A 21886-nucleotide genomic window follows, 5' to 3' on the forward strand; every position below is an offset into this window, starting at 1 on the left:
CAAGCTCTGTGCAATCCTGATCACTCTGCAAGCAAATGGAAGCATTCAGCAGAGCACTGGACTTTATTCCTGCATGGAGGAGTCAGGAGACGCTGCCCCCCCCCAGTGCCCACTGCTATTTGCATGTGGCAGCTTGACGCACCAAGGGTTAGGGTCAGCATGGAGCAATGGCACAAGTGTGCAGTACCGGCTGTGGCTCCCAGCTGGGTGCTACCCCTTGGCCCTGCTGGGCCAGCCACGGGCTGGACAGTCCCATGCAACAAGCAGGACAAAGAAGGCAGAGCTTCAACCTCTACAGTTTAAGCATGGGAATGTCCTTTAAAAATTCAGCAAAGCTTTTATAGGGTGCTGGCAGCACAAGCAAGCCACGTGACATTGCAAGGCTGAGCTCGTGTGTTGGCATCCCCCAGATTTTAATGCACAGAATCACGTAGCTTTCTCCAAGGACACTTTGCACTTTGTTTGGCCTTGGCAACCATCAAGTTAATAGCAAAGCCTCTTCCAAAAAAATAAAATCCCAACCAAACACTGACTTTTGGCAGGCAGAAAAAGAATCCAAGGCACTGCATCACTTGGAGTGAGCACTGTTTAGTGCTAATGCAAAATTTATGGCTGCAGCAGAGCTGAACCGCGCAGCTGCTGCCTCCTCCTGCCTTGGATCCCAGGGGAGCAGCTCCTGGTTGCCGGGCATGGCTCAGACGGATGGAACAGAAGAAAGGATGGACAGACAGATGGATGGGTGGCATTTGGCCCCACATCATGAGGGTGTGCTGGGGGTGAGGCCAGAGTGAGCAGGAAAAGCACCCCATACTTGCGACTGCTAAAAGCGATTTCCACCTGGTAATTTCAGCAGCTGCTCTGCCCACCTTCCCAGATGTAAGTAGGAGGTGAGTGAAAACAAGAATGGTGACAGAGTTTCCCCCCCCACAAAGCTCTGTATCTGCACATTTTTAACTTCTCCCTGACCCTGTTTTAAAGACACAGTCATTTTTTTTTCCTTCTGATACATGCTCTTTTTCCTTTGTTGTTCTGGCTAGTAAAAAAAAGTGATAGTTCATCCAAGCTGTCTTTTGGGTGGTTACAGTCAATGATCACCAGAGCCACACTGCAGCTTCTGGATCCACCCACCACTCCCCTCCCTCAGCTGGAGCCAAGGAATGCCAGAAGAAACACAGCGCCCAGTGCCAGGCAGCACAGCAGGAGCCCAATGCATGATCCCACTGCTCCGCAGCAGAGCTGGGCTTCAAAGTGCCACTCAGCAGCAGTGGGCTCATGCCCAGTAAAGCACAGGGCACGTTACCAAACCAGGTGGAGAGCTAGCTGTCCACCCAGTGGGGACGCATGGCTGGGGCTATGGCTGCAGGCTTGAAGCCCGGTTCCCTGCCCATTTACACCGCTCTCCAACAGAGCGCTGGTGACCTGAGTGTACTGCTGCCTTCTTGAGGGAGGGGTCACTGTGCTGCTGGGCTTTCCTCCGTCCTGCTCTAACTTCATCAGTCCCAATGATGACCTAATTCTAAGTTCTCGTTCGCTGAACCTCTTAACAAATAACAAGCAACTCAGTCAGCACTGACCTCTGATACACTTACACTGAACTCAGGTCAAAACCATCAGCAGTATTTCATTTCCAGCGGAGTCCCGGGACATCTTCACTGCCGACACTGCAGACAGAAGCTGCCAATGGACGACGCCACACTCCCCAGACCTGACTGCCAGGAGGGAAGGTGTGTGCAGCCACAAGCCTTCAGCCTGCAGCACAGCATCACTTGATGTGGCCTTTTCAGGGACAACGGATCTGTGCACATTTCAATATCATCCTCCATGCTCTGTGGATACATTGCCACAGGCGGTGCACGCACTGCAGCAGGGAACGGTATTTGGTACCTCCGATGCCACTTCTTCCAAGTATTTGAACGTTACAAACGCAAACAACACAGCCCCAGCCCAGCACCAATGAAAGCAACCTATGTAAGCAGAGTCTGGGACATAATTAAAACACGAGACTAAACAAAAACATTTGTGAGTTTGCTGGAAAAACTCCGCAATACAAACTCGGCTTTTTGGCGCGCATCTGTTGGCACTCCCTGGCTCCGGGCGCTGCTCCCCGCGCCCCCTCCACCCCGCGCACCACGACCCGCCCGCCCCGCGGGCCGCAGCCCAGCGCCCGCCTCCGGACCGCCCGACCCCGCCGGCGGGCAGCAGCGCCACCCCGCGGTCACATCGCGCTTCGCCTCCCGCCTTGTCGCTCGTTAGAACACAAGGGAAATAGGCGGTCTGCGGGAATTTAACATCCCAGTTGATTTCAAAAGTCACTTCGGGCATTGTATCCTTTTACACTTGAAACACACGTCCTTAAAGCCTTTCTCTGTCCCTAACAACGCCGCGAGGTAGAGGTCTTAGCAGTAAAAAAGCAGCCTCCAGCGCCCACTCCAGCCGCCACCTGCACACCCATCCAGAGATGGGGCAGCACCGCCAAGGGAGAAACCACTGCCCTCCAGGCTGCTGGTGACATCCGAGGGTTCCCAGGAAATGATGAAGCAACTCGGAAAGCTCTAGTGCCTGCTAGTTTGAAGCCATTTTGCCTTGAATCCAGAAGAGAGATTGAGACTTTAGTTCTTTATAGGAGTGGTGAGACACCAGCACAAATTGCCCAGAGGAGGTAGGAGGCCCCGTGCTCCATCCAAGGTCAGGCTGGATGGAGCTCTAAGCACCTGATCCAGCTGTAGGTGTCCCTGTTCACTGCAGAGGTGTTGGACTAGGAGGCAGTTCTAAAGGTCCCTTCTAAATGAAAAGATTCTATGATTCTTTTCTAAATGAAGCCCATGTATACACACCAAAATTCAGCACCACATTTTCTACTTTCAAATAAGAGTACAGTCTTATTTAAGAAAGAAACAACTTATTTTTTCCTTTTGTAGCAGAACTATATTTAAATTAGTTTTTATATACAAATTGAGAACACAATTGTTATAAGAAACCAAAACAATAAAAATCAAAAATGATACAAAGATGAAACAGCTCTAGTGAAGGGAAGCTCATAAATCACACTCTCCTGTAAGATTACACTCCTATGTATACACAAGAATGCAGCTCCAAGTAGGAAAAAACTGCAGTGCAAATTACTTTAAAACCCACATGGGTAGCAGAATGCAGTGGAAGTAAATTCACAGTTGAACAGAGCTATCACATTTTATTTTTCTCTTCAGCAGAAGATGGTCACATAAAACCAGCCAAATGCTTTCCCCCCAAGCATGGAAAGCTTACAACTTCAGCAATTCTAGAAGCAGTACTGCGAGGTTCCAACATTTGTTACTGCTCAAGGATTCCACATAAAAACACACCAGTTTCTACAAATGAAACTGAATCTGATCAGCTAAATTCTTTCCTTCTCATGCATCAACCACAACAATTTTGCTGTACCCACTGGCCATGCAATTCCATGGTGACCAATTCTGACTCCTGCTGATGGATGAGAAGAAGCCACAACAAAAAGAAATATCAAGGGCAGGCTGACCTCGCAGGACCAGAATAACAGAAAAATAGCAATAGAGCCCATTGCTCACACAAATAAGCGCACTACACTCTTGTTTATGTCCTCCAAGTGCAAAAATAGCCCATCTCTTGAGAACTGTGCTGCATTCATTACATGATTGGGCCTCAGAAGAACTGTACTTCAAGCAAGTTCACTGTCCCACAATCTTCTGGCACATTTGTGGTCTTATTGCACAGGTAAAGCTCTGGAAGCAGGCTGCTACTCAACCCAGAATCCACACTGCTCTGCTGAAGCAAGTAAGGAATCGATCATTTTTTAAACAGTGATTAGACTACAAAAATAGATTTAACGTTTAATTAAAAAACCCACAACCATACATTAATAGTTCTACTGGATCATCTTGAGACACAAAGAAAATGCGTGACATAATTGCTGCAGTTATCCCTGATAACACCAGTTAGTACCATTTTTCTGAATGATGGCGAGACAGAACAGAAAGGGGTTACTAGAACTGAAGGAAACATGCTATTTCACAATTTAGCTTTTATTTACCCCTCAGTTACAGAGCACTGAATTATCAGCCCCACCACCAACTCTAGTACCTAAAGCACTCACATATTAAGAATGTTATCAGCAGGACAGGCAGACTGTGCTACTTCTTTCAGAACACAGTAGGACTCTGACAAGTCAGCACAGCTGTGACTACCACAATACCTCAGTTCATACACATTTTACACTTTTAATTCATATTATTCAATACAAGTATAAAAGTAGGACCAAGTTAAATAGAAAATATGGCTTCATATTGCTACTCATGGGATCAGAAATGTTTATGATTCATTCTTCACAGCATTGAAGTTGTCCTTAACAGCAGAGCAAAAGGCTATGACAGTTGGCCACAGTCAGTAATAACAATCTTTTTGGAAGGCTTTCCATTCTTGGAACCAAAGCTCTCAATTTTTTTCACAACATCCATTCCTTCCTTTACGTGCCCAAAAACAACGTGTTTTCCATCCAGCCTGGAAGAGAAATAACAAAGGCATGTTTACTCAGCAACATACAGCTCAGTGAAGGGATGTAAGCAGACCTGCATAGCTGTCACCTGCTGATCTACTCCAATTATTGGAAAGAAACAACTGCACTTCTAGTGACAAGAAAACCATTTAGCTATGGGTTTTAGATATGTTACAAGAGACCAAGGCCTTATCTTGCTGAGACTCTAACTTAAAACTTTCAGTCTACTCCAGAGCACAGAAGAAAGTAAGGCTGCTGTATTTTCAACTACAATATGTCAAGGATAACAGTGAGGTAGGCCAGACTGAGCACCCAAGTTACACAAAGCTGTTTATTTTCCATAAGTAATGGATAAACTAAACCACAGCCAAAAATAACTACAACACCTATGGATCCAGGCATCGATTCATCAGGTTAATATGCTAGGCTAAAAACATACCAGTCTGTTTTTGCAGTGCAGATGAAGAACTGAGATCCGTTTGTGTTGGGTCCTGCATTGGCCATTGAGAGAACACCTGGAACAGAAGCAGGTTTTAGATCAGTATAAGAAGGCTGTCATAGAAATGACCATTCCCCTCTACAAGTTTAGACTAATAATGGACAGAAGACACACATGATGGTCTCCAAATGATTTCTAAATTATTTCTAATGTCAACCTCTTGTCTTTAGCTTTTCCCTCCAGCCCAACCTCTCTTCCTGCCACAGCAAGAACTGTAGTAATATTTATTTGAGCAAGCCTTATATTTTAATTAATATCAGCTAACTTCTACTGTGGTTCAACTGTAGCAGTAGTTCCTTGTACTAAGGACATAACCATCCAAAGAAGATACTTAACCTTTAATCAGATATGTTTATGCATAGGTTTCCCTTTTTTTCTGGATTTTATTTAAGCTTAAAGGATGTACTTGTATTATAGTAGACAGAAGTCCCAGATTGATTTTACTTTTATAGTAACCACCTGAGTAAAAATTAAGTCAAGACTTACAAAAGAGAAAATTTTAAAAAGAGGAAATAAAAAGCAGTATTTTCACCTTTGTAGAATTTAAGTAAAATACTAAAAATCCACAGATATATTTTTCACAGTTATGTCATATAAGGAGCAATATCACCTATTACAGGCTAACATGTTCATACACATACATGTCAGGGACAATAATGTAATCAGTAATATTTCAGTAACTCTCACATGCACCAAATATCTAAAGAAGCTTTTTTTTTTCCCCCAAAAAGTTTATTTCTAAGAACAATGCATCAAAGGTTACAGTAACCAGAAGAGAAAAATGTTTATTTACCAGGTCCTACGTGCTTAAGTACAAAGTTTTCATCCGGAAATCTACTGCCATAAATTGATTTTCCTCCAGTTCCATTATGGTTTGTAAAGTCACCACCCTGAAAAAGAAATAGGTATTAACATTACTAGCACACAAGTGTTATTTTACACCAGAAGTACTGCTGTCAAAGTATACTCATCTGCTCTACGGTAGAAGGAATAAAAACATCAGATTTTCCAAAGTAAGTTCATGTGAAGATTTAAAATCATATAACTAGATGAAGAAATAAACTAAAAGCAAATTTCTGCTCTAGATATCATTAATATTCTCCAGCTGACATCCCTAACTCTTAAGACAATCTTCCTGTATTACCATTCTTATTCCCAAACATATTGAAAGAAATTCAGTAGTACTTTTAAGAACTAAAAGGCCCTCAAGCAAATACATTACATCAAAATGCATAGCCACAAGCACACAAGGAGAATTTTATCCCCATCCCCCTTTTAAAAAAAAGTTCTTACTCCTAAGATCTGTCATCACTATTCACCTTTAACAGCTCTTCTCATGTAAGGGCTGAGAGCTGGCAAAGCAGCAGCATGCAGCCACCTGGGCTCCCACTCAGCAGGCACAGCACCTGTAAGTGCTGACTTTGCAGCACAGAATTGGATGGTCATGCACAAACCTATAGATGAACTGACAGATAACTGAAAAACATTCAGAATCTCTGAGAGTCATAATCCAGAACTTTTGTATATATTTTTTTGAAGATATAATAGAACAGGCTATTCCTTACAAGAACAAGCTACAAATCAGACCTCTATACCATACGTTTTTCTTCAGGAAAGCAGAAACCATCATTGTAGGTTCTCATCTACATCATTATCCCATGCTACATCCAAGGTACTCCACACTTCCTCAGCTGCATGTGCTTGCTGGCATGCATGTGGCCACCTCCCTTAGATTACACATGAAAACTAAAAGCCTAAACCAGAACCCTACCACAGCAACTCTCAAAGGCAGCTCCTGAGCACTGTGCACAACAACTCGCTGGCTCTGCTCCCAGAAACCACTGTGCTGGCACATAGCAGCCATGCAACAAACACTGCACGTGATACTCATCTTCGTGTTCTCACCTTGAGCAATCTCTTCTGACAGTAACCTTGTATGCAATCCCAGAAGCATGCTTTGCGTATCATGTGCTGTAAGGAGGCATCTTAATTACAAGTCATAGCCATCACCTGGATATGACGGACTCTAATTAGGCATAGTGACCGCCTGACTCACATCAACACCCCATCTCAGTAAGTGGAAAGGCCTATGGATTGGTTCATCTTAAAAATCATTGTAACCCTTGACAATATTTCACTTCTGTAGTGACTACCGAGTACTTCCCAGATGTTAAGTCGTCATCTCATGGTATCATCAGCCACCTATGTCCTCATTTCAGGTCCATTTGTGCAAACAAAGTAGACAAGTAAGACCAAATTATACTAACTTCACAAATTAGTGGTACAACTGAGGATAGGATTTCTGTTTTATGACCTCAGCAAGACTGCTAAATTTTGTCAGTTTATCACCGCAAAAGCTAATTTGCATTTTAAAGGCAAGATATTACATTTTTTACAGCACACCTGCCCACCTTCTTAGGTATAAATGGGTCATAAGATGAGGACTTCTTGTTCAAAGAACTGTCTGTTACAAAAAAAAAACCAACAACACCTAAATAACCAAACAAGAATGAGGGACCACCACAGCCATCAATACAGAAAGCCCATTTGATTTCCAGTTGTTTTCATTCTACAACACAATACTGTTGAAATGGAGCTTCTCCCAAGGGAAGAGAGGAATACCAGGAATTATACAATCCAGTGCACTATAGCAGCAGAATGCAGTAAGAAAAGGGCTTCCAAAAAGGCTTTTTTTTTAAAAAAAAAAGTTAATATGGGTTTTATTTCAGAATTTTGAAAGATATATATATATTTTTTTTTAATCAAAACACAACCTACTTTAGGTGTGCCACCCCAAATTTATCCCAACACTTTCTACTCCATCCCCCCTCCCTATTTTTTCCCCTGAAGCACAATGTTTACTGTGAACAAATTAACCCACTAAGATTGCACACACTATTCTCTAAACTGGCTTCAGAGGTAAGACTGCTTGTCATTCTACTCATAAACAGTTCTCCCAAACAAGTGCCAGTCACCAGGTGTGCCTCACCTTAAGTACACTGTTATAAAAGCATGAAGCCTTAAGCAAAGTTGCTTTTTCTCTTTTAAAGTGAATCTATACAGAATTCACATTTATTTGTACAAAACATATGCCAAGCAGCTGCCACAGCAAGACCAGAAATGCAGTAAGCAAAAGTGAGAGCAGGGACACTTAAAATGTTACCACTGGTATCACTGGTTCTAAAAATACAGCAATAGCATACAGATAACATTAGAAGCAGAAGTAAAACCAAATGGTAAACATTACCTGGCACATAAATGAAGGAATAACTCTGTGAAAGGTGGATCCTTTATAACCAAATCCTTTTTCACCAGTACAAAGCGCTCTGAAGTTCTCTAGAAAAAACAACACATAAAACATTGTTACCCATACATGATACAACAGAATCAAACACAGCTGACTAGTTCCAAAGTTCATGAACCAAAAAAGGCAGTATTATTGCAATGATCATTTTCACCCTCAAAAATCCTTTGCTGCATAGCTACAGATACAAAGCCTAAAGTTTGCCTCAGAGCAGGCTACAAACACAGTTCTCCCCCCACACTGCTCTTTTATTTACTGCCGTATCTTAAGTATAGTCCTAAGCCCCACTCTGGAATCAAAGGTTTCATTTCTTACACCTTATCCCTTTGCTCTCTGCATTAATCGTACAGATGGCACTTTTTTTTTTTTAGACAATTAATCCACTGGGAACTGAAAAAAGTTTTCAGAACCATGAAATAAGCAGATGAGGTAGGAAGCACCTGGGAAAACACATGAACTTTGTAACCTGGACACGCTGATCTAATGCACATGGATAAGTGACCCAGGAGTTGCAACCCTGCCTGTGGCAGGGGGGTTGGAATTTGATGATCTTTGAGGTTGCTTTCAACACAAGCTGTTCTATGATTCTACAGTCAACTAATGCCAATGAGGACAAACCCCTGTATAATGCCTGAGAACCAAAATGCAAGGGACACCATCCCGTACACCTACCCTTACCTATTTCTTTTGTGGTTTGATTTTAATAGGAAGCAATTTGTCTTGAAACATTTATTCACCACTGATAGCCTAACATGGAGCGTACTGTTTTATTTTGTAAGCACACAGTGACTATTTGAAATAGCAGAAGATTATAACCCCACTCATAGCACTGTCTGATAAAGTTGAGTGTGTATTTTCCTATTTAACAAATGGAGAAGGATAATAGAAGTGGGTTCCATAAAGCAACAGAACATTCTTCTTCCTACCACTTCAAGTATGAAAGTCACAAGATGCTGCCTTACCTGCTGTCTTCGGAACAACATCTGCTTTCAGCTGTAAGAGAAAATAAAATAGAAGTTAGCTCTGTGTGACAGGCTGGTTCAGCTAAACCCTTTTAACCAAACACAAGGTGTTTGAAAACACAGGCCACCCAAAAACCTAATGCTTAGTGTGGGCAAGTAATAGCCAGTAGCAAATGGCATCCTTTGCTATGGAAATTTGGGCAAGTTAATGATGACTGACTTAAGCAATATCTGAAAACAGCCCTGAAAACAGAAACATCAGGAGGAAGCTACGACAGACCCCAGGGACAAAAGCCCCATTGGTAGAACCAGAGCAGTAAGCTCTCCCTAGCACACTGCCATCTGTGAAGCCTTACAGAAAGGAAAAAGAAGAACAGAAAATGCTTATCAAATCTGACTCACGACAGGAACTCCTGTGATTGCTACACCTCTTTTTACTAATCCTAAATACAAGCACTACGTGCCACCTAGAAAAAGCAACATCAGATCAAGATGGCATACAGGGCACACAAAAGCACCCAGACATTACTAAATCTTACAGATGAAGAAGGAACTTGCACAGCGGGACTTTTACCTCTGACCATCTCAAACGTCTGTGTGCAATTAACACATACATCAACATTTCCCAGGATGAAGAAGGAGCTGGGCTCCGGCCAAGCACCAAATCATTTCGGAGACATCCTTACGGAGCACACCGCGGTCTCTGTAAGCACGCAGGGACACAGGGGGCAAAGCCACCGCACGGCCGAGCCCAGCTGCGCCCTTGGCACGTCCTCGGGCACCGCGACCCGCGGTGTGAAAGCGGAGCCCGGAGCGGCCCCTCGCCCCCTCCCCGCGCTCGGATCCGAGCTCCCGCCGCTTCCCCGCCCTCCCGTGACCTTGCGGCCCGCCACGCCGGCCGCCGCCGCGCTCCCCGCCCCGCCTACCTCCAGCACCACGCGCCCCAGCGGCTGGTTGTCGGCGCCCACGTCCAGATACACCAGCGGGTTGCGCGGGCCCGCTCCGTCCGAGCTGCAGCCGCGGGCTCCGGCCGCTCGCGCGCAGGCGAGCCCCGGCGGGCGCAGCAGGCGGCGGGCGGCGCTCAACGCCAGCATCGGCACGCGGGCGGCAGCACGGCCGTACGAAGCCGGCGGTCCCGCCCCCGCCTTTTATCGGCTCGGCAGCGCCGCTGGGGCCGCCGCGGCTATTGGCTGTCCGCGCGCAGCCGCCGTGCGGTCATCCGGCTGCGGGCTGCGAGCCGGGGCCGGCGGGGCGGGGCGTCTTTAGACGCGCGTCTGGCTTCGTCATGAGAAATGCCGGGTGATGCTTACAGTAGGTGCAGCATGTAACAGAGGAGTAACCTATTCTAAGCAATAGATCGGGCAAGCGAGGTGAACAGCGACTTGCAGGACTCTGAGTTGTGCCCGGTGTCACTGTGTTCGCTGCCGTGGGCTTTAAGGGAGATTACTAAGGGAAATAGAAGCAGTATGGGCTTTAGGAAATGTATCCGTGTCTGTATCTGTAACAGACAAAAAGAATATACCTGTCCCCAAGATTCACAAGCGCCCATGCCAGGCCGAGCGCTGCTGGTGAGGCGGCGAGAGTTTCTCTGCAGCTCCGCTGCAGTGACAGCAGGAGCAGCCGAGCAGCGGATGGTTTCCTGCAGCCCAGGGAAGCACGCGCACAGGGAAGAGCTCCTACTGCACGTGAAACTGCACATCATCTCCTGCTTTTTGGACAATGAGTACCGGCTGCCATAAGGTGATTTATTGTGGGTTTGTTTAACAGTAGCCCAACAAGCATGCATTTCTAGTTGCCTTTTATCCTCTCAGCCACAAGTCCATTTTGAAAAATAGTTCAGTTCACCTAGCTGTCAATCCATCAATCTGCTTATTCTCTGGTGACTGTAAAAAAACCCCAAACACTCTTTCTAGTGTTGTTTTAATTGTAGGAGCCACTAGAAGCAGAAACCAGAATGAGCACTTGGGTATTAGGTTTTGTGTGTACCTATAATAAGAGACAGTTCTGGCCTTAAAGGGCTCATTATTTAATAAGCAAGACAAAAGATGAGCAACAGAATGTCCTCTTTTCACACTCTGAGCTGTTTTGCTCTGAGTTCTTGGGAGTCTTGAGTAGGCCAAGCAATGCACTCCTGCACACTTACTGCTTTGTGAGAAGCAGAACAACTTGCTTTCTTTCTCAGTAGTGTTTTACTTGGGAAGATAGGCTAAATTATTATCTCTAGGCTTATGCAACAAAGCCACCAAACCACCTGTCATGTTCTACCTCTTCACAATCAGTGAATTGATGGGACATTAAGAACTCAGGAGTTACAGAGAAGTCATTTTCCAAGAAAGGCAGAAAAAAAGCACTGTAAAAAATCTGCCAAAAGACCACCTTGGATCATGAGAACATGAGGCTGAGAGCTAGCTGCATGATGTGAAATGGTTTTAGAAGAGTACTGAACAGACCTGTGTGAAGATCTGCTCACTGTTACATCCCAAGGAATGCCCAGGGCCCCGAGCCCTGTGGGATAAGGATAGGGATGGGCACAGCAGGTAGGAGAGGCTTTGGCACAGGCAGAAGCAGCCTGGTGCTGGTGCTGAAGGTCCCATCACAATCAGTTTTTTCTTCAAGGTTTTGGCTAAGCTGGAAGATAAGCCGAGAGAGGGAAGGAATTTCATGCTATTATCTGTGATGTGCATTTATTTATGAATGGGGACTAGAGCCGGAGAGATGGTGAAAGACCCTTCCATTATACTGAGTGATTGCAATGAGAAATTAGGTCATACAAATGCATGAAGGGCAAAGAGTAGCCACTCAGTTACATGTATAGACAAGAAATGTTTCCTCTGATCAAGGTTTCATCTTAGGAAACATGAACTTCTCTGCAGCACACCATGTACATGAGGGGGGAGTTTCCCCACATGACTTCATACTAATTACCGACAAATTGTCATACAAGAAAAACTCAGTCCTCTCACGCTCCTTACAACTATGATTAGCATTTTCCTTTCAGACATTAGGAATGACCTTGCTTACCTGGAATTCATTACTCAGCCACCCTGCATAATGTATGGAAGCACAGTGCTCACACGTGGGGTCGTGCATTGCTCAGGTGACTGGCTGCTCATGCACCACCTGAGTGCCTGAGGAACATTTATGGAGAGTTCACAGCAGGCTGGCAAGGCATGAGGAACATTACAAGTGAATGCAGAAGAAATGCAGCTCTTTCCAAGTGGGAAGGCATCAGAAGGTCCAGGATGGCCACATCTGTAGATGGGTGTGCAGGTGCCTTGCATAGCTGTGGATGAAGCTACTAAGGGATGGCAAATATTACGGGAGTCCGCCTGTGTTCCAAAACACAGACATTTCAGCCGTAACACAGGAACTGCAAACAAACTGAAACAAAGGGAAAGAACATCACACTTAACATTTTAAGACTATTGGGGTGGTAATGTGACATTCTAGGCTGAGGTGTGTTTTAGAGGTGAATTTTAGTGTCACTCAAGTGGGACATGGTTGGAGTGTTTACAGAGGTACAGGCAGCGAGGTGCCATACCCACGGCCCCAGGCAGCTCCTCACTGGCAGCACAACAGACTCCCAGATAAGGGTTTTAATGCTCTTTCCCCACTGTAATACTTGAATTTCTGGAATAATTTGCTGATAGTTCTTCGGTTCAAATTGACCTCCTTTCTGTTCTTTTCCTCTTCAGAGTATTTAGCAGCTTTCTATCTAATTATTTTCCTTATTGTGTCATATCTTCCTGATCCTTCTTCTTCTCTACTGTTTCGTAAGTGCCCTGCTTTAATCATCTGTCTGGAAGAGCCCTGAATGTTCCTTGAATTTGTCATGTGTGTCAATCTGAATGATGGCACTTTGAGCTAGCAGCTTCCTCTGTACCACCTATTCTGTCAGCACTAAACTGATTCTAACAATAATCATAATGAGACACTGGGTTTTGGTTGTACAACTTCACAACAAAAGTTGAATGCTAAAAATATAGTGTTAGCCACTGTTTTTCACAAAAAAAACCATCCAGAAATGATGCTTCACACATGCAATGGCTAAAAGATTCCACCAACTTTTCCAGTTAACAATTCAGGAACCATCTTCCCAATGCTGTTTTTCTGATTCCTTTCTACTTTTTTTTTGCAGTTTCACTACAGAAAGGATTGCTTACCATAAGCATTAGTGCATTACCTAGTGTGGAAATTGATGACATACTCAGATGACATAATTACATATGACAATCACCTGAATATGCAGTGCCCCACCAAAGTCAGCTAGTATGTTGTCAAGTGAAAATTAATGTCTGTCACATTTACAACTGAAGAAGCCATTTTTGGATAATGAAATGTTTGGTGAAATACTAAAAATCTCAAGGTAAGAATTTTTATTAGCAGCCAATGGAGACAGGAGTCCAGCTTTCCTAAACTTTTGATCCCATCCCAGTGTCGCTCCTCTAAATTTTGCCATCAGTTTGGTAGGGGCAATATGAAAGTAATGCTTCCTCACAGAGAACATCATTCATAATTTAAAAGGAAATCTAAGCAAAGTGTGATTTATTGTGAAGCAATGTAAGTAGGGCAGCTAGTGAGAGATGCACATAGAAAGTCCAAGATCTGTTGATTTTGCATGTTTAAGAATATACAGAAAGTGCGTTCTGAGAAGTACAGAAATAACAATCAAGAAAAAATAAGCATCTATTACAAATGTGAAATATATGAATAGATGGTGAAAATTGCTTTCAATTTACTTATGCATTAAAACCTCAGCTCCAGAATTTCATTATTTAAGTGTGGGTACTTCTTCAATAGTTTTTAGAAACCAAATGAAAGAGAAAAAAAAAAAAAAAAAAGATGACAATCCTAACAATTGGAGCACTTTGAAAATATTTGGCTTTTTCTAGCATTTGATCAGTTCAATATGAAAAAAAAAAAACGAACACAAAAAAGTATCTTTCAACATGTTCACAATAATCAGTACGTTGATATGTGAGCACAGCGACAACCGAAACTAAATTTTCCGGAATAGTTTAACAGGATCCCCAGAACAGCACTATAAAACAACTCTGGGCAAACAGCAATGTCTAGATTGCAATATTCAATCAATTCAAAAACTCGGATTTAGAGGGAAAAAAAAATTGGTAATCCTGAAACTCTTAGGACATTCAGTAGAACAAAAAACAAAAATACATAGAGAAAGGAGGGTATTTAAAAATGGGTATACACTAGCATTTCTAGAGAATCTAAGTTTGTGTGTATTACTGGGTCTATCAAGAATAGTGAGATCAGTAATTGGAAACATACTGGACAAACCAAGTAGACGTATTCTATAAATGAAGGGAAACAGCTTTATCTTGTCTAGCCCACATATATTGAGAATAGAATATTTTAAACACAAAGATGGAGTTAAAGAACAGAAAACCAGTTTTTACAGTTTAGGTAAGGAGCTCCTGAAAATGCAGATAAGCCATAGAGCGGGCAAACCAGTAAGTCCCTCCTGCCAGGCTGTTTGCTAACGCCCTGTAGGAGTCATGCTGTAATCGCTATCTGCTTGCTTTTTAAATAGGAATGTTTAATTGGTTAGGTTCCTTGTAGACTGTTTTTACATTCCCCTGGAAAATGCTGTACACTGATGGACACAAGATACCTCTGCAGAAGGTGCAGAGGTCTGACCTTTGTTCCTTTTAGAGAGAAGTGTGAGCAGGGCATTGGCTCTGACATCAGGAGTAACATCCCACACGGAACTGGTAGGATTTCAGGGATACAGGCAAAGGAAAACTGTCAGAAAGTGACACACTAGTTTTAACTCAAACTATGAAAAGGAAAGGTAGTCATTCACAACTGGAAGTTCACAGTGCAAGAGGATTTGGGCAGACTTGGAATTTAAGCAAATAAGAGAGAAGTGACTTCTAGGTAAAAATAAATACAAACAAATAAAAGACTAGGTACACAAAAATCAAATATGTTAAAGAGTTTTAGGAAGTAATAAACAAAGAGCAGTAACATATGAGAATATTTTATATTAAGAGTTGTACAACTTTTTCTATGTTGTCTAGCTTCCTTCTTTAAAGGAAAGAAAGCAGCTCTATTGACACAGCACTTACATGCAGGAGTCCCACTCCCACTGTCCAGTCAGCAAACAAGCAGATGGTGCCACCTCCATTTCTGCAGTTTGTCTCTTGCTCCTATAAGAGGCATGATCAGGTGTCTGGGAAGATAATGCAACAAACACAAATAATATGTACTCAGAATTCCATACTGATTAGAAAGAGTAGAGAAAAAATGTAGGGACCTGAGAGTGTTCTGAAATTGTTCAACAATGAGGCACCATGACAAGCACAGAAGGCATAAGAGATACTCCCACATGTGGCTGCCTGGAACCACAGGAGAGCAAACATTGCAGGGCCACGCTGCCACAGGATGGAACACGAGACTCCAGCATGTACTGGATGCATGCATCATACATATCCTGGTGTCAACCTCTGGGAGAAGCTCCATCTGGAAAACTGTCACAGTCTTCTGACTTCCAAGTAAGCATGAAGAACAACCAGCACTGAAGGACGTCACTCACACGCTTCGTGCAGAAATGTCTCCATTCTGAGCGCTGAGGCAGGTCTGTACACTGGCTGACTGGCCCTTCTGAGGAGCTTCCAGGAAAACAAAATACCAAAATGTTGATTAATTATTGGCTGGGATAGATAAATGCATTGAATGCATTGTAAGTCAGTTTATTACTTTATCCTGAATTACCATTTTAACTGATAATGATAGCAAAGAAGGCATAACTGAGGCAGAAACTTTTTTTTCCAATTTTGAGAAAATGAATTTTTATATATATCCATAGTTTTATGTATATCCATAATTACTTATGTGTAATTCAATCAACGGCAGGGGCTTCTGTCCTTATGAGGTAATTGCTGTATCTGACTTACAACATGTAGATACTCACAATGTGAAATGGTTAGGTTGTTCCTGTCTACAGAATATATTTGAAAGGTGGGTTTAAGCTAAACACTTCTGCAAATGCAATATCCAGAAGGTACTCAGGAATTCTCTACAAAAACAAGTCCTTAGCCTTCAACAAAGCTCCTAGTGTGTGACTGTGGGTATGACAGGTGTGGGACTCTGCCAGGAATGGTGCTGTGCATGCCACTGCTGCTGCCAGTGCCCTGTGCGTGCTCACAGAGACATGGCTCCGTCTGCCAGCAGCTCAGGGTGCTGAGAGATTAAGCAGGCCTCAGAACTGCATCTGAAACCAACCTTCAGCTTTAAATGGGAATACATTAAAAAAAAAAATCTCATTTTTGGTTATCTCCCATTACTGATTTCCCCTAAATGACAGACTGCAATTAAAAGAAAAATAATGAGACTGGTGAGAATTTAAAACAAAGAGGAAACTAACAGTCTTTGTGCTGCTGGATGGTCAGTCCCTCCACTAACATCTTGCTGCAAGTATTACAGTTGTCTTGCATTTCAGAACACAGGTCAGCACAAGAGATAAGCCTCTTTTTGTCTTATTCATATCATGGAAATATTTCATTTCAAAGAAATCGCTCTGTGTTTTGGTGGTATGCAGGACTGTCTGTGCTGAACTGCAAGTCATCAATACAGTTTCATGTCAGGGTCTTTTCTTTGACATGAGCCTGTGACTATCAGTAAATCTGTGCTCCCTAACTCCTAGCCTGGGTCTCTTCCACCCTGGTTTGCACCTTTTTCCCTTCCTGGAGCAAACTGTGCTTCCTGGGAAGCGCCACCCTGCGCACATAGCCTTCAGATGAACACAAGAGCCCAGAAGGAGAAGGGCAAGTAGGGTGTTCCAAAAAAAAAACCTGAAAATTTACAAAGCAGCTGCCAATTAGCCAGACCTTAATTTTGCAAATTTATTTAGGAAAAGGAATTAACATGAGCAAATGAGAATACCTCAGTGTTACAACAGAGTATATAAATGTCTAGCAATAGTCAAATAATTTGATCTTTAAATACAAAATAACCACATGAACACCTAATATACAGGTTTCATCTGAATACATATTTATTAGATAAATATTAGGTTGTCACATCATCTAACTACATACAGTTTTGCAAGACTAAAAATCACAATTATTTTTTCTGACCAGTTTAAAGTATGAAATGATTGCATTGTACTGTACATACAATGTACAAACAAAGACAATGGCCATTTTTGCGTGTTATGTCAGATTGTACTTTTTTTTTTTTTTTTTAATTCCCCTCTAATCGCGATATCAAAAATTGTACAAAGTATGAATTTGGTTACAATTTACTTTTTTTTGTAATCCCCTTATTTTTCTTCATTATTTCTGTAGCACCCTAAAAATACACAGGTGATAGACTAGTACACGTAAGCTAAATATTACATGTAGATAAAACAAAACAAAACGAAGGATCAGAGTATATTACAGAAGTGAAAGTGAAACGAATGCCGAGACTCCACAAACGCTAACAAACAGGATTCATTTTCCACATAAGATGGAGCTTCAAGCTTTTTTTTTTTTTTCCTGCGAAATAAAAACAATGCACATTCCAAGGAAAATGAATGCATTTCTGTTAACATGTCTCTATTTGTCATTTACATATGTACAGATGTCCCTTGAGTCTCCGCTGCAGACATTGGCGTGTATCTGTCAGTCCTATAATAATGTCTTGCCAGCAGAACTGTAGATTTCTGTGGGTTCTTTCCCAGATGAACTTCCATAGGGAAACAATTAAAAAGTAAGCAAACAAAAAAAGAAGAATAAAAATACTACTGGAATTTCATACAATAATTAAGCTTTAAAAGAAATGACTGTGATTACCCTATTTGCTAGGTTTTTCCTCTAAACTTTAATACGGCAGTGAACAGATAAAAAAATAACTAAATTTTCATTTAGAAGCTTTTCCATACTGAATCTACTATACAGTACCTGATTTTAGCTGACATAGTTTCAAAACTGTCTCGTATGTCCAACATTTGGGTGATGGGTAAAAATCGTGTTTTCGATCGTAAGTTCTGCTTAGAAACCAAACGCTTCTCTAAGCTCCAACGTGTCAACCATCCACTTTAATGCTCTATTACTGAACAAAGCAGATGCAAACACTGCTCCAAACATATTGCTAATATCTATGTGGGTTTTTTTTTTCCCTTTATTCTTTCCAGCAGGTACTTTCAGATGATACATTTTAAATACTACCGGTTAGCAAAAAGTCAATTCTTAACATACCTGGTTTAAAATACTAACGTTGTGTTTAAGAGAAAAACAATTTCAGGTGGCTAACTTAGCTGCTCAGGAAACAATGGAGAGTGGATTAAATAGAATCAATTAAAAAATCTGAGCAACCCATTCCATCTAGTACTGAGAAATGTTCTTTATTCCAAAACCTATGGCTTAAGAAACTTCCCCCAAAATGAAACAAAACAAAATTCTAAGGGCATAACGTCAGTTTATCATTCACCACCCCTGAACATGACTTCAATACATATATGAACAATGCAGCAAAAATACAGGGGAAAACTACTACAGTAAAATGGCTACAAAACACATCTGTAACTGAAGAATGGTCTTTCCTAGCGTTGGCGTGGCAGCAGCACCACACCACAACCATGTTACCATGTATCATACCAAGGTATCTTTAATATTCTGCAGAGATCCTCTACAGGTTGTCAAGCCTACATAAGAAAAAAGACACTTCTAAGCAGAATAAAGTGTACTATACTGTTTCCCTCCCCACCCACCAGCATCCCTTCGTGTTAGTGTGCCCAGCTCTGCAGGCTGGAACACCAGCACAGTGATATAAATACGGTACCTTACGTACTCGCTGCTTGCCTTAGTGCTTCTTCACCCGTTCAGACAGCTGCTCCTAGGTGTCCTGCTCATTGGGGCAAAGGGACAAAACTTCTGCTGTCACCAGCCCACAGGCACCACACGGGCAGGGAACATCAGTTGGTTGGGTGATGGGATTTTTGCCCTAGGCAATCACTTCTTACTGTGTTTCCATGACAGAGCTGGGCCCTGATTGTCCAGGTACTGTCTGACATATCAATTCATTCATCAGGTAAACAGAAATGAAGTTTGGGCTAATTTTTCAAAAGAAAATGGGTTGGGGGAGGGGAGAGGGGGCGGGGAGGGGGAAGAAAAAAAAACCTCCCTTATTCTGTTAAAGAACCCTCAATGTTTTGTTTTTTTTTTTTTGTTTTGTTAAAAAAGGACCCATATATTTTTTTCAGACAAGGTATTTAAAAACACCAGCAAAAGTATAATCAGATCATGAAAATGTTGAATATTATCAAAGACGATACTAAAATATTCACAAAGATATTTACAATAGCAATTCTTAAAATAATTGATTTTGCATAATGAACAGCGCCTTTCTTAAAAAAACTCGAAACAGGAAAAATATAAGTGTGGGACCATCTCTACATAATATGTTTGACAGATTCAATACTTCTACTGGAAAATAAAAGAACTAAACCGCCATTTCCTTTAATATCTACAGCAAGGTGCTGCTGACTAGCATATATATATCACGACGCATGTACAGCAGTAGTGGGAAATGTTAACAAAGAGCAAAATAAAACAAGAACTGCAAAGAATTTACAAACATGACTTTGGTGAGGAAAGCAAATCCAGAGTTGTAAGCACATAGCATGCCATTTACAGCTTGCAAACTGAACATAGAGGGCTAGGAAACTCTAGTCAAACAGATGGGAACAAACAAAATTTGTCTGGCACTTAAGTTTAAAATGTGTTGTGGCGAGCAAATAAAAGTTACTGGATTGGGTTTGGGATGAGGAAAAGAGTAGGTCAAATTTGCTTTAGTAATAAAAAGAAATTAACCAATAACTCTACAGTGGGCAAAAGCTGAAATGTTGCACCACGAGGGCAAAGTTGGCACACATGCACTTCTTACACAGCTACTGTACATAATTTATAAAAGAGAGAGAGAGAGAGAGAGACAAAGAGCACAGAAATGGGCACAGAAGCAATAGGAAGCTCATGCAGGAGAAGCAACCACACGAGAAGCACGGATCACAGGGGCAAGACAGTGATTGTGGCATTAGGGTCTCTTGAGGGCAGCAGCAATCTACCAAGTCAATTTTCCTCCCCATGCCCTTTCCTTCATGAGAACAATTTCTTCCTGGTACCTAAGGTTTAAAAAACAAAACTGAAGGAGGAGAAAAGAAAGTTTGAATTATTTGTAACAGTCATGAAAACAGAACGAAAGGAAAACAAAAAATAAGCTATGTCTATTCAATTTCAATGCCCCTTTTCAAGCTGATTATGAAAAATAATTATGCAGATTGTGATGTTATTCTCCCTCATCCTGCAACGATTTCCTATCCGCCTTTGACCTAGCTTGTCTTATTATGTGTTGTGCAATACACACAGTGATGCAAACGCTCAGGAAGCAAAGGCTGTAAGTTAATAATTGAGAGTGTTTTGGTTTGCGTTCCCCCCTCCCTCTCTTTTCCATTCTGTATGGATTAAATGGCAAAAAGACCACTTACAACAATCTCGACAGTCGGGTGTCAACACAGCCACAAACGGTAATGATTTGAAACCAAACCACAGAAAAACCCTAAACATTGAAAGTATTTTTTATTTTTTCCATGTGTTTCCAATGTGTGTGTTTGAACAGAGGAATCCTTTGCAAAGAAGTGTTTAAGATTCCTGAACTTTTCTAAGTCCAAACACACGCGGCTGCGGCCTGGAGATGCTCAGGACTCCATTACTGACAACGTGTTTACTAAACTGCTCTCACCTTCTTGATGGGCTCGTATTTCTTCCCTACCTTTGCCATTTTACCGTACGATTTGTGCTTTCTGGAGCTTTGTTTGTGTTTTTGTTTTTCGTTTTGTGTGTGGCCAGAAAAATTACTCCAACACAAACTTGTGCTTGGAGAGGGACAGAGGAGAAGCAGGGTGGAGGGAGATGGTTTCAAAAAAAATGGAAGAACACGCATTGGAAGGACACTCTGAGACAGGTCAATTAAAGACAGTTCCATTTTGTTGCCTTTTCTTCCCTTGCCAAGATTTGTTTTTGCCAAGATACTTCACACTATGTTTATCACAGAACTCTCTCTCTATAGGATGAACAACAAACAGGGTTTCCAATAGCTGCACAACTGTCTGTGTTTTGTTGTGACACGTAGCACGGCGGACTCTGAGATTACTGCAGTTTTTTGTGTATTTTTTCTCCCGGCACTTTCGCAGTTTTTGAAGCTGACAAAAGCAGTTCTGAGATGAAGAAAGCAGGGAGTGCACCACTGGATCAACTTGTGAGGTGTTTTTTTTCTTCTTTTGTGGAAAAGGAGTGTTAAGATTCCTCGCTGTGCAGCCACACGTGTGAACAAGTGAAAGGGATGGGGAAATACACATGGGTTCAGTTGTTCTCAAAGAGAGACAGAAGGTCATCATTGCTATTGCTTGGCAAATCAGGAGGATCCAGGTATGAAAGCAGCTCATCTGGATTTGTGAGTTCTGGAAGCAGCTATAAAATATAAAGATAAAAGGAAAATTACAGATAACAGAAATACAGTTGTGAAAAAAAGGGATTAAACACCATACATTCCAGGAAACTGGCTTTCATATAAATATACTGAAATGAATCTGACAGCAGTAATGCTGCCTA

At 42.1% G+C, this 21886-nt stretch overlaps 2 protein-coding genes across 16 annotated transcripts in view; both read right to left on the reverse strand.

The window, feature by feature from the left end:
* Positions 1 to 3170: 3170 nt before the first annotated feature.
* On the reverse strand, positions 3171 to 10392 carry PPIF (peptidylprolyl isomerase F). The gene is made up of 6 exons (XM_031602965.2): positions 10199 to 10392; positions 9273 to 9303; positions 8254 to 8342; positions 5800 to 5896; positions 4947 to 5022; positions 3171 to 4512 (listed from the first exon to the last, which is right to left on the reverse strand). The coding sequence occupies exons 1-6, from the start codon at positions 10364 to 10366 to the stop codon at positions 4377 to 4379; spliced, it is 597 nt and encodes a 198-aa protein (XP_031458825.1). The 5' UTR covers positions 10367 to 10392; the 3' UTR covers positions 3171 to 4376.
* A 6733-nt stretch (positions 10393 to 17125) lies between these two features.
* ZMIZ1 (zinc finger MIZ-type containing 1) overlaps positions 17126 to 21886 on the reverse strand; it is a 326518-nt gene continuing 321757 nt past the window's right edge. For 13 of the 15 annotated variants that reach the window (XM_031602968.2, XM_090144977.1, XM_031602969.2 and 10 more), the window contains one exon: positions 17126 to 21745. In XM_031602968.2, the coding sequence (XP_031458828.1) occupies positions 21638 to 21745 (108 nt within the window). In that variant the 3' untranslated portion in view covers positions 17126 to 21637. The remainder of the gene's footprint in view (positions 21746 to 21886) is intronic. The other 2 variants (XM_031602973.2, XM_031602970.2) reach the window with 1 other exon arrangement.

Source organism: Phasianus colchicus, chromosome 8, assembly GCF_987193195.1.
Source record: "Phasianus colchicus chromosome 8, bPhaCol1.hap1.1, whole genome shotgun sequence".
NCBI lineage: Eukaryota > Metazoa > Chordata > Aves > Galliformes > Phasianidae > Phasianus > Phasianus colchicus.

What these genes read in the sequence shown, in the direction of transcription:
- PPIF (XM_031602965.2), bottom strand. Translation starts at nt 10,366, where the DNA reads ATGCTGGCGTTGAGCGCCGCCCGCCGCCTGCTGCGCCCGCCGGGGCTC. An exon ending in TTCCTTCATTTATGTGCCAG is followed by an intron (nt 5,897 to 8,253) that starts GTAATGTTTACC and finishes TTTCTTTTTCAG; the next exon opens with GGTGGTGACTTTACAAACCA. An exon ending in ACTTAAGCACGTAGGACCTG is followed by an intron (nt 5,023 to 5,799) that starts GTAAATAAACAT and finishes CTTCTGTTCCAG; the next exon opens with GTGTTCTCTCAATGGCCAAT.